Source organism: Microtus ochrogaster, unplaced genomic scaffold (assembly GCF_000317375.1).
Source record: "Microtus ochrogaster isolate Prairie Vole_2 unplaced genomic scaffold, MicOch1.0 UNK41, whole genome shotgun sequence".
Lineage (NCBI taxonomy): Eukaryota > Metazoa > Chordata > Mammalia > Rodentia > Cricetidae > Microtus > Microtus ochrogaster.
In genome coordinates this window covers 2,624,640-2,637,174 of record NW_004949139.1, presented here as the reverse complement: position 1 = coordinate 2,637,174, position 12,535 = coordinate 2,624,640, and the positions used below count along the sequence as shown (strand labels likewise).

At 44.1% G+C, this 12,535-nt stretch overlaps 2 protein-coding genes across 2 annotated transcripts; one reads left to right on the top strand and one right to left on the bottom strand.

The window, feature by feature from the left end:
- The first annotated feature begins 735 nt into the window (after positions 1-735).
- LOC101987745 (olfactory receptor 51I2-like) lies at positions 736-1,698 on the top strand. The gene has a single exon (XM_005368864.1). It carries the CDS (start codon positions 736-738, stop codon positions 1,696-1,698), a length of 963 nt encoding a protein of 320 aa, XP_005368921.1.
- Positions 1,699-4,634: 2,936 nt separating this feature from the next.
- Positions 4,635-9,097, bottom strand: LOC102001975 (olfactory receptor 51E1). The gene is made up of 2 exons (XM_005368834.2): positions 9,084-9,097; positions 4,635-5,630 (listed from the first exon to the last, which is right to left on the bottom strand). Exon 2 carries the CDS (start codon positions 5,586-5,588, stop codon positions 4,635-4,637), a length of 954 nt encoding a protein of 317 aa, XP_005368891.1. The 5' UTR covers positions 5,589-5,630; positions 9,084-9,097.
- Between the last annotated feature and the right edge of the window lie 3,438 nt (positions 9,098-12,535).

Sequence of the window (12,535 nt, the reverse complement as noted above, 5' to 3'; positions counted from 1 at the left end):
AGAAAGTTTCTTGATTCTTTGTATGAATAAATTCAGCCTAAATGTTAAATATGAATCGTCAAAGATTTTGCATATGTCAAAAATGTTTCATAGAAAAGCCAAAGGCAACATAAACAGATGAGCATTGGGAAAATTCAGTTAAAAAGTGCAAAATTGTGGGGAAACACAGTAATTTCTCATGCAATTAAACTCTTGGAGAGGTCATTGAACTCTATAAAAGTAAACTTCCTTTGTTCCATATGCCTGGATTAGTTTCATTGTCTCTTACCAAACGCGACTTCTCACTTCTGCCTAGGCATGGAGATCTAGCATGTCCTCGATGTGTACAAAATGTAGATAGTGGTATGACCAGTAAGCTGCTTGCCAGCATTTGGAATGTAGACCACCAGCTGGACCAGGTGTCAGCATTAGAGATAAGACGCTTCTCAACAACTTGTGTAGAATTCATAACTCCAACTGCCCAACCCTGTATTTAAAAACAGCCAGATCTTCAAAAGTACCTATAGTTTTCTTGAAGATATGAGAAAATTATAGGCAAGATATGCTATGATGCTAATTAGAATATAACCCACATAGTCTGCATTGATGTTATCATCAATATCATTCCTTTATACCTAGAAGTAAATGGTTAACTAATGAAACTTGATCGAAACTTTCGGATCAACACTACCTCACTCTCATTCTAGACATGTTGAGTGTTTGTCAAGATTAAGGACATTACATCTCCGTGGAACCATGCTCCCTTCCCAGCCCTTCATCAACATCTCCTTCTTCCAGCCACAGTCTTTCCTCATGACTGGCATCCCAGGACTAGAGGCTGCCCATGGCTGGATCTCCATCCCCTTCTCCTCCATGTACGCTGTGGCACTCACTGGAAACTGCCTCATCCTCCTGGCTGTGAAGAGGACCCACAGCCTACATCAGCCCATGTACTACTTCCTGTCTATGCTGGCCCTAAGTGATGTGGGCCTCAGTTTGTCCACACTGCCTTCTACCCTGGCTGTGCTCTGGTTTGACTACCATTTCATTGACTTTCATGCCTGTCTGCTCCAGATGTTCTTTCTGCATTTCTTCTCCGTGGTAGAGTCTTCAGTACTCTTGGCCATGTCATTTGACCGCTTTGTGGCTATCTCCAACCCCCTGCGCTATGCATCTGTCCTCACTAATAATGTCATCATCAGGATTGGTGTGGCCATTACGACCCGAGCTACTCTGTCCCTCTTACCATTGCCTTTCTTGTTGAAGCGACTGAATTACTGCCCTGGCAAGATTCTCCTCTCTCACTCGTTCTGCTTCCATGCTGATGTCATGAAACTGGCCTGTGCTGACATTACTGTCAACATCCTATATGGACTCTTTGTGGTTCTGTCCACAGTGGGTATAGATTCCTTGTTTATTGTTATGTCTTATTCCTTGATTCTTCACACAGTGATGGGTCTAGCCTCCCCCAGGGAGCGTGTTCGGACCCTCAACACTTGTGTTTCCCATATCTTTGCTGTCCTGGTCTTTTACATTCCAGTCGTAGGTGTGTCCATGATTCATCGTTTTGGTAAACACCTGCCCCACATTGTTCATGCCCTTGTTGCCTATGTGTACCTTGTGGTGCCTCCTGTGCTCAACCCCATCATCTACAGTGTCAAATCCAAGCCCATCAGAGGGGCCATGTTCAGAGTGTTAAGTGGGAAGGGCCAAGGCTAATGAACTTAAAATACATTACAATTGGGTAAAATAAAGGAAAGCCATATTAAGCACTGGAAATCTCTTGCTGTGCTAAGTTGGGAGAAGACCACCTGCCTTATTCCTGTGACAAAGCTGTTCATTGTTTACATTATAAAGATGCAATGATGAGGATTAAAAACTTACAAATACATGAAATATTTTCTATTCTAATTCCCCTTCCCAGGGAGATCCTTGCACTCACCTTACATCCTCCTCACGTAGCCTCCCTGGCCTGTGGACCATAGCATGATATACTTTTCCTTTACAGCTAATATCACTCATAAGTGAGTACTTACTCTGTCTTCCTGGATCTCAGCTCCCTCAGGATGAGTTTTTCTAGGTCATCCATTTGCCTGCTAATTTCATGATGTCTTTCCAGTAGCTACCAGTATGAGCTACAGATAGGAGGAGAGCTGGGTACATGTGCCAGACTGGAGGAAACTCAAAATTTTCTGAATCTAAGGCACTAACTCTGTCTCCATAAGAAAAACGTAATTGGACAGTGTAACTAACCATTCATCAAGCACTGAATCTGAGTGCCTCCAAGGGGACTGCAAACAGAAAGCAGACATGCAATGGGATTGAATGGAGGCATGAAAGGGGTTCCAGCACTTGAGAGCTGAATGCAAGAAAATCATCGGTTCAGGTCATCCTAGCTACACAGTGACTTTGAGGCCACTTTGGGTATGTGAGATTCTGTCTCAAAAAAAAATCACCAAAGTGAAAACATACACACACACACACACACACACACACACACACACTCATACACAAATGTCCTCCAACCATACACACAAACATATGTGTGCACATGCACATACACACACACAAACTTATCATATGTCCAACAAAGCATACATGGAAGTCCATACTAAAACCCTAGAAGAATAAATACCAATTTTTAAAAATTCTTTTGAGTAACAGATTGAATATTTTTATTATGCTTTAATTTCTTTTACATTTTCAGAATGTATGTGGTTTTTGCTTTTAGTGATCACATTCACTTTTCAGGTAAGGAATTCGTGTCTTTCTGATCCTCTTCATTGTCTTACTCTCGACGGCCATGTCAGAGCTCCTCCCCTCCGTTCAGAGTGACCAGATCTTGCACTGAGTACATTTTACGCTATTTCCTTTGACCTCCCCTCCCCTTTGCCTAGTCAGTTCTATCACACACGGTTCTTATATTCTGGAGTATAGTTCAAAAGTTCTATGTGCAAGTGGGTCTCTGTGCTGCTAGCCATGGCAGGAAGTTCTACCCTGCTCCTGCTTTGCTGCCTGCCTCTCATATTCACCAACTACACAATGGATCTGACTATGGCTTTTCTGTGTGTGATGATCCCAGTCCTTGATCCATCTACTCCACCTCCACTGCTACAATTCCTACAGCAGGCAGCCCACTCCTGGGAATCCTCTGACTAACCTGTAGGATTCCTAGGTGTGCCTCAAGGCTATATCTGTGCTATGTACAATTGGCAGGAATGCTGTCCTTATTTCCTGCATTGCAACACAGCTTAAAACTCCGGGTGTCTGTGGTGTTTGTTTATTATGTGCTCCTCTTTTTCTATAGACCCACCCTTCCCCTAGTCTTACTTCCTGGTCAGCCATGTGAGCTTATGACCCTACTCAGTAGTATGTCTCTTGTTCTTAACTTCTGTGGTAACTGTCCCTCCTCTCTTTATACCACAAGCTGCTGGGTATTCTCAACTGCTTCCCCTAAAACATCCATAAAACACTCAGGTAAACCTAGTGGTGGTGCACACCTTTAATCCTAGCACTTGGGAGGCAGAGGCAGGCAGATCTCTGTGAGTTTGAGACCAGCCTCGTCTACAAGCGCTAGTTCCAGGACAGGCTCCAAAGCTACAAAAAAACCCTGTCTCGAAACCACCCCCACCAAAAAAAAAAAGACCCAGGGAATCTGTAGCTAATCAGACTGTTTCTCAGATAAACCCATCTGCGAACACTCACAGGCACAGTTTTATTGGGCAAGGAAGCAGAGCAGCTCTACTGGGATGATTAGAGCCTTGGGCAATATTGACAGGAAGTTCCTCAGAGCAGCACTAGGCAAGGGAAAATAAAGAACCAAATGACCCCTCCCAAAGCAGTGTAGGCTCTGGAGATTCCCAACTCAACATCCCGCAAGTCTGTGTAACAATTCTTCGACATAACATAGAATTGGACATAAAAAGTTCATTGTTTTCTTCTGTTTGAGCTTCCACAATTCTATGTAACCCACTGGTTCCCAGGAAGTATCAGTTTTTCTATTGATGCAATCAGGTACGAATAAAAAGTTGATAAGCTTAAATAGCTAAAAAAGAATGTTTTCTTGGCTGTGACAATTGTCATAATGAAGTGTGTCATTTCATGATGTAGGCAAATGTAGATTTTTTTCTCTGGCCTGGGACACAGAAGAAAAACAATAACTTCTTTGGAAATTGTTTTAAAGAAGAAATCCAGTTATAACTTCTTAGAAATCCAAAGTCATTGTGAATTCTGATGAGGAAATCAGAGGTTTACTCTAACTTACATAATTTTATTATAGTCTTGTGTTTATTTTCCTTTTGTCATGCCTGTGATGAGCATTTTAGATGTGTTGCTCCATCTCCGAATGCTATGAACTATCATCAGTAAAATGAACTGAGAAAGTGGTGATAAAATGGGAGGCAATAACCTTCAAATCACAAGCCTTGATCTCAATAATCATTTTGAGAAAAACCAAAATGGGATTTGATGTTGGAGTATGGAGATTGCAGGTTTTAATCCATTGCCATGGAAATTCCACAGCTAGTTTCATCTCTTAAAGATCTGAGTTGTGCTTTGATTAAGAAACATTTGTTTTCTTAATACTGTCTTCCAAGATGCTGATATTAAAGTATGGATTGGAGAAGTTTGGATGCAGTGGGTTTCCTCACGGATTCCTAGTGATCTGAAGAGTGTGTGGTTGTGAGAAAAAGACGCAGGATGCGCTGCCGGATCTCCTTTGTCTTCACTCCATAGACGATGGGGTTGAGCACAGGAGGAATGAGCAGATAGACGTTAGCCATAATGACAGGAAGGAGAGAGTCACGCCTCTTGCTAAAACGGTGCACCATTGACAGACCAATGAAAGGCACATAGAATATGAAAACAGCACACACATGAGAGACACAAGTGCCAAACGCTTTTGCCTGGGCTTCACGTGTCAAGCCCAGCACAGTCTTAAGGATGAGCAAATACGATAAGGAGATGAGAAGTGAGTCCAAGCCAATGGCAGAGATAATAACAATGAGGCCATAGATGACATTGACACGGATGTCAGCGCAGGCTAACTTCATGACATCTTGGTGTAGGCAGTAGGAATGAGAAAGGATATTAGAACGGCAGAAAGGCAATCTTTTGATGAAGACAGGTAAGGGTGCCATTAATGCAGCACCCCTGACCACAGCAGCCATGCCAATCTTGGCAACACGAGGCAATGTAAGCACAGTGGCATGGCGTAGAGGGTGGCAGATGGCCACATAGCGATCAAAGGCCATGGCCAGCAGCACTGTGGACTCCATGCCAGACAGGGAATGGATGGCAAACATCTGTACCAGACAAGCATCAAACTGGATGGTAGTGGAATTGAACCAGAAAATGGCCATCATTTTTGGCATAGATGAGGTGGAAATGAGGATGTCTAGGCCAGAAAGCATGCAGAGAAAGACATACATGGGCTCATGGAGGCTGTGCTCTGTCCTCACAATGTAGATGATTGTCAAGTTACCTAGCACAGCAATAAGGTAGAGGGAGCATAGTGGGAAAGCCAACCAGAACTGAGCCTCTTCTAATCCTGGGAGTCCTATTAAGATGAAATACGTGGCACTGGGTTCACTGCTGTTGATGGCCACCATACTGAAGGAACTGAGGTGTAGCCAGCACCCTGGAGGTTGAAGCTGAAAGACAAAGACAGTTATTGTCAGGTCCTCTAGACTCTCAATGCCATACAGTCCTTGATCCTAGTGTCGTTTCTCTTACAAAACTCTAATCCCGTTGCCTTTCCAAACTCTGAAGCTACACTAAATTTCATCTAACCATGAATCAAGTCCAAGATGAAAATTCACTTAATTCTACTTGTTAATCCTGCCTATATATCAAGTGAAATAATAAGACAACCCTCTTATATTATTAATCATTCAATCCTCAAACTAAAAAAAAATTACATCCTCTGTAGTATCTTATACTCATACTATCCATGCTTAATATTGATCATATTACTCATATAAGCCATTGTCAGACACTGGGAAATGAAACTATGGATGGAGAAACACTAAATAAATTACTGTAATTATGACCAATTTCATCAGTCCATTCTAAGGTGATTATCATACAAATGCCACAGTGGTACAACACCTGTTTGACCTATGAGAAATGGGAGGGGGTTATAAGAGAGTTTGATTCAGTCTGTTAGGAGAAAAGTCGTTCAAGCAGAGAACCGCCGTTAATCTACTACAGGCAAAGAGGCAAAGCCATTAGTACCTCTCACTCTTCTGAATTGTATTTGTAGTGGCACAGCTCCCTGCTTCTTAATCCTGCTCCTCTCCTGCCTGTTGCTCCTCATCTCTCTCGGTTCACCAGTTCCTGTTATCACTCCTCCATCTCCACCTTCCTCTGATTGACTCTTAGCAATACCTTAAAATGGAAATCCTATACAAAGATTTTCCTTCGGTGTTCTTTGTCTATACTTTCTTTCCAGACTATATCAATCTCTTTAATAGTAAATCTACTTTTCTCTCTATAAACTCTTGACCCCAAGTATATTGATGTCTGAGTTCTTTTTGGAGCCCATACATATAATCTAAAAGAGACTACGTAGTTGTCTCTCAAGCACATAAATTCTTCTTGTCCATAACTAAAATCTCAGAGTCAATACCGTATCATTGTGAAGGCACTGAGATTCAGAATTGGTCCTGCATAAATCCTAGTTGTGAGCAGTGTCAACTAGGGAAAGTCATCTGCTACTCCCATGCCTCAGTCTCCTCATCACTGAAATCATATCAGTACCAGCTCTTGTCCAATGAGAACACCGTAAGGATGAAATGAGATGGTGGATGTTAAGTGTTTAGATGATACTCTCATACAGTGAGTACAATAATTACAATGTTGCTCCTTTATTCCTTGATGTTGATCATGGGTCACACAAGCTAGATCCCATGATGCTAGTTGTTGTGCTCTAAGCTTGCTCATCTGCACAACACCAGTCCTGACCAGATGATATTGCTTGTAGTAAAATACTCAGGGAAGGGTTGGAGGCGTGGCTCCACTGACAGCGTGCTTGCCTAGCATGCAGGAAACCCAGGTTCTTCAAGCCCTTGCTTATTTTTTCTATGTTACTTTCTCTAAGCTCCTTTTCCTGGATAATCAACCATTTCCTGTCTGCATTCCCAAATAACTTTGTTTGGGTCTCTTTTTATGCACTGACTCTCCTGGTAATAGAACCACTTATTTCTCCCCAATCCTAAATCCCTTAATATCAAGAATATTACTACATTTATTAATTAGCATCCAGTTATACTCATTCATAATTAAATGAGTTTTAGTAATAGCAGCATCCCTTGGAGAACATCTGATGAAGATCACCCGGGCAAGGGGTAGGTAGGACTGCCAGATACCTGCACTTCAGAGATTGGAGAGGCAGGAAAGAACATACACAGTGTCAGTTCCAGGAAGTCTTAAAGGGAAGAACAGAAATCTTTAGGAACAAACAAAACCCACAGGGATTCAAAGGTCATGTGAGAAAATAAGGAAAAAGTAGAATAAGAGGGTAGGGGAGAAAGGAAGAAGAGAAAGAAGCATAAGCTTACAAAGCTGCTGTGATGTCTTGGCTCTGAGGAGTACAAAGAGGATGCAGCACCACCTGTGCCTGAGGACAGGCATCACCTAGGGTTCCTCACCTGGAGGCACCAACCAGAAGAGACTACAGTACTTCAGAGGGCCAGCTAGCTATCCGTGCCACCCAGCAGTTCACATGAACTGACATGGGAAAGGTGGCAGGCTGCCAAGATTAAAATATACTGCATTAGGAAGCAAATCAGGGAAAAGCCATGTGTCCACATGGGAAATGTTACGGCCTCTGCGAGCAGGCTGATGCTGTGAGTAGGCTCCTTTGGGGGAGGAACAGGGGTCTCAAGTTCAACTCTTGGGGTAGTAAATTATTAAATTATTATTATCTCAGATAAGAATAATAATAACTTCCTCGCACTAATGTGAATTTATGTGAGATCAGCTGTGCCAAAGGCATTATAAAACTATCAAAGAGCTTATAACATTGAAAATATACCAAATAAAATTTTCTTCTTTCCAGCTTGCTTTAATCTTCACTCAATATATTTATGTGCTCATTCTATGCATATACCCATGCACACAGGTATGAATATACTCAATTTCTTACAGGGGTAAGAGTGGACACTGATAGAGAGATGCCAGAAATCAAAAGAGGAAAGAGTCAGTCGGCCTGGAAGGGAGGCAGCTCAAAATAAAATCTGGACCTCAGAATCTGTGGAGATGAGAAACGAAGGAATGGAAAGGGGCCCTGGCAGTCCAGGGGACCCTTCAGACTGCACAGTCCTGCCTATGCCCACAGTTCTCCAAAGGGTAACAGAAGGGGCAATTCAGGAAGCCCTGTGGACCCAGCACCGGTCCACATTACACCCACTCAGACTCACTAAGATGGTCAGGAGCTTTCAAGCAAGTTAAAACAAAATCAGTTTATTTAGAAAATGGAATATAACTAAGAAAAAATAAACAGATCCCCCCACCCTCTCTCTCTCCTAATACCAAAGGAGTAACCTTGTTCTTAATTTTTCCCTAAAATGTCAAATTAGCTTAGTGAGTCATGGGGATGTTTGTCCAGGAACTATTTGGGCATCTTACCTTTTCTCAGGACTCAGAGAGCGGCAGACCCCACTGTGCAGTCTAAATCCACTCTGGGTCTCAGCCTTTAAAGTGCTCCCTCCGATACCAGCTCAGTTCTTCTCACCAGCCCACCCTGCATTCCTCGCCAGAACTGCTGCCATTCATATAGTCCCATGGGAAAGTTGGCAGAAAGGAAAACAACAGCTAAGTGCCCGCTCTTCTGACCTGAGAACAACGAAGCAATCTCCCAGCCCCGATCTTAATTAATCACAGCTGTTTTGTGATCTTAATAGAGCTTACTGAATGCCTACAAAACACCAGACATAAATATTATCTCTCAGTTGAGAACAACTCTGCAGGATAGATGGAGTTCTCTGAAACGTTTCCTCGTGACAGATGAGAAAACTAGGACTTCAAGAGGTTAAATGACATTTCTGGGACTAACAATCGATGAGTACAGTAGAAACAGCCAAGGCCACCACCTGTCCGCTTACCTTAGGATGCCTTTGGTTGTGCTACACCTTCTAGAAGCTGACAAAGTCTGGCCGGAGGTAAGGCAAGATGAGGGTCTGACAATTGGAACACTTGCCAGGGTATAATCCTAGACAAGAAAGTAAGAAAATAATAAAGAGTTCTCTCCTAGATGAGGCTCTGGGCCACTCTTTTCTTTTAGGTCAAATCTCCTGGCTGTGTCATGGTCGGGTCCCAAGGTAGAGACATGGAGAAGGGTTCTGTTCTCCACCTACTCACTCCTACTCTAATGGGAGCCTTCACCAACTTGTTAGACAGGTAGTGATACCATTTGACAGGTAACAATGTTAAGAGTAAAAAGCTCTGAGTAATCAATCTATGTTTTCAATGTCAAACCTATCCTGTCCTTCTCACAATCCCCTTAGTAATGTATGTTTTATAGGAGCAATTTCCATGTTACATCTAAGGGATGCAAAGTAAAGGGGCTGAGTCCAGAGACCTCTTTAAGGACCAGGACACCTAAGCATCTCTTAGGGGCAGGGCAAGAGGAAATGAGGCTGGGAATTTGTGGTCTTTGTCCTTATCTAAAATGGAGTGTAAAAATGGAGTGTCTCGTGCCCAGAATAGTGATGAGAGCCTCTGATGTACTTCCAGCCTTTGTTAGAATATTTGGAAGAGAATGTCTTAGAGTAGAACCCAAATGGAGCTGGGAGCCTCTGTTTTCTAATTCCAGGTCCAGAGAGGGAGGGTGACTTCGTGGGCAACACTCGGGCCACAGTCAGGAGGAGCTCGATCCTTAAGGAAGCTGAACTTTTCTTAGCACTTCATATGAGGAGTATCTTCAGAACCACATTTACCCAAATCATCAACACCCATTGTGCCCTAAAATCTGCTGAGATTCGGAGAAGCAGGTGAACCTTGCAGGACATCGGTCATTCTTGACTTTAATGCGCAAGATAATATTTGAAAGATGGAATTTTTCAAGAAGTATAGTGAAGTTTCTCATCCTATCCTATCACGTCAGTCTGGTCCCTAAAGTCACCCCAGAAAGATTACCTTGGCAGGGCTTAGGTCCCTGCCCCTCCACTTCCTGCAAAGGGCCAGGTCAGAACTCACAAACTGGCAGTGCTGGAAGAGATAATGGGTAGCCCCAGAGGCTAGCCTGGCATGTGACTGCTGCCTGCAAGTGTGGAGGCCATAAATGCCTGGGGGGACTTTGTTCAGGCGCTCACTTTAACCCAACAGTTACTGCCTGGCTGGCTCCTGCCTGCTGAGCTCTGAGCTAAGCAGCAGAGATACTGACATGCAGAGTAAACAAGGCACAGCTCAGACCATCTGGTGAGCAGAGAGCGGGAGACACGCATGCAGCCATCACTGTGTGCTGTGATGAGTGCAAGGGCAAGGCCTAGTTGCAGCCTTCAGAAGCAAAGGCAACACTAGCTCCCCACATTCTTTGGGCTCAGAGGGTTCCCTGCAATGCTATTATCAAGTTAAGGCTTGCAGGACCAGTGCTGTTAATCAGGGGATTCAGTGAGGTAGAAACAGAAACATTTAATTAGACAGGTAGACTCACACTGGATATCAGCAGTGGGTTAACAAACAATATTGTGACTTTCTTGCAGCCCATACATTCAGTTGGCAATGACAAGAATTAAAGACAGATAAGAAAATTGCAAGTAAATATAAGAGCACTGAAGATAGTTGGAGTCGTAAGATGTAGATCCAGTCCACACAGGGGTCAGAGGAGATGGCAAGCAAGCTCAGCAGCCTGCGGTGAGAACAGACCAGCTGGTCTGAGACCTAGGGGAAGAGCACTTCAACCTGGGGAGACCACAAGAGGAAAAGATCTTAAGGCAGGAACGAAACTATGAGTTCATGAGCTCAAGGTACCAAAACTGAAAGCAAGGAGACTTAGAGAGAAAATAGGATGGGGCTAAGGGCCAGGTCGTGTAGCACCATTTTGACTATGCCTGAGAGCTTTATTATAAACAATATGTGTGTGTGGGAGGGGTGCATTCTGGAAAAGGTAGAGACTCAAAGTGAGAGAGAAAAGACCTCATTTGGAAAGCTACAACAGCTTTGGTGCATCTATAGGCAAAGGAATCGACATCATGGACGCTAAGCCAATTTTTAAATGAGCTAAAGACTGAACCTCAGTCCTAGGATTGAGTCCAGATCTGAGTCAGCTCAGAACTGCAGCCTTGGCAAGAGGACCAATTGGACTCTTGATAGAGACTTAATTGAGCCCTGACTCCACCCAGAGCACCCCGTCTCAGGCAGGGCTTCAGTCACAGCTGTTACCCAGGCCATCTCTGTCCGTACACTGAAACCCAGTCCAATCCCAATCTATCCCAGTTCAACTCCAACCCAGTCTGTTCTCTCTCCATTCATACCGGCTCATATCCCCCGCCAACCACTCCATAGTCCCCCGTAAACCAGTCACTGGAAAACAGGCACTGAAACCTCCTAGGCAACATTTAACACCCTCACTCCTTTCCCCACATTGTACTAAGGTTTCCTGTCCTTTAGGTGAGTGACTTCCTCCACACCACCAACACCGACCATTACACCTGGGTTTCCACAGCCAGGCTACTCATCCTCCAAAGAGGTATCGTGGAAAGTCTTCAGTGACAAGTGACCCCAGCCCGATACATGCCTTCTCCTATACTCACCCAGCTGTCCTGGAGGATCCTGTGTCCCCCTCTTCCCTGCACTCTTTCTGAAAGAGATCTGACAGGCTGCAAAGAAGCCCAGCCCCTTCAGTCTCCACCTCCCTGTGGGTCTTCTTAGGGCTCTTTACTCTTGGACTTCCCACCTCCCTCTTTCATCCCCTCCTCATTGGGAAAGCAGTCTGTGTCCAGGGGGGTCCATCAGCAGATATGCCCACAAGCCTCCTGTGGTTCTGGTTCCCTTCTAAGTTTCCACACCCTAAAAGGATGAGCCCGGCTGTGGGAAAGTAGGCAGGAAGGCATTGGATAGATGGTCTCCAGAGTCCTTTGAAAATGGACCGCTGCACACTGTGATAGTTAGACCAATCCCAAACGTGAAGCTAGAGTAAGAAAGAGCCAGATAAAACTCGGTTTTGTACCTGTGGTCATGTGAGATTCTTTCACAGTCTCTTCAGGAAGCTGTCAAACAGCCAGGGGAAGGCAGGGTTAATTTTCAGAGACTCTGTAATTGAGAGCCTGTCTCTAGCCTGACATGATCTTTATCCCCCAACTTTCCTTTTGTGGGTGCTATTAGGTCCTTGCTGAGCCTAGAACCCAGTGGTCTCATTCTCTAAAGCCCTAAGGACCTCCTTCTCTCTCAGCTCTGGCTGCTATGGCTAGCTAACACAAAACACGGGTCCCCGGGGATAATACCTCTGCCCGCTACTCCATGGTGAACTGAAATCCAGGCCAAGGAAAGAGCACGCAATGCGGTTTTTTTTAACCCTCTCTATACCCCTGACCAGCCACATGAGATCTGTCATCTG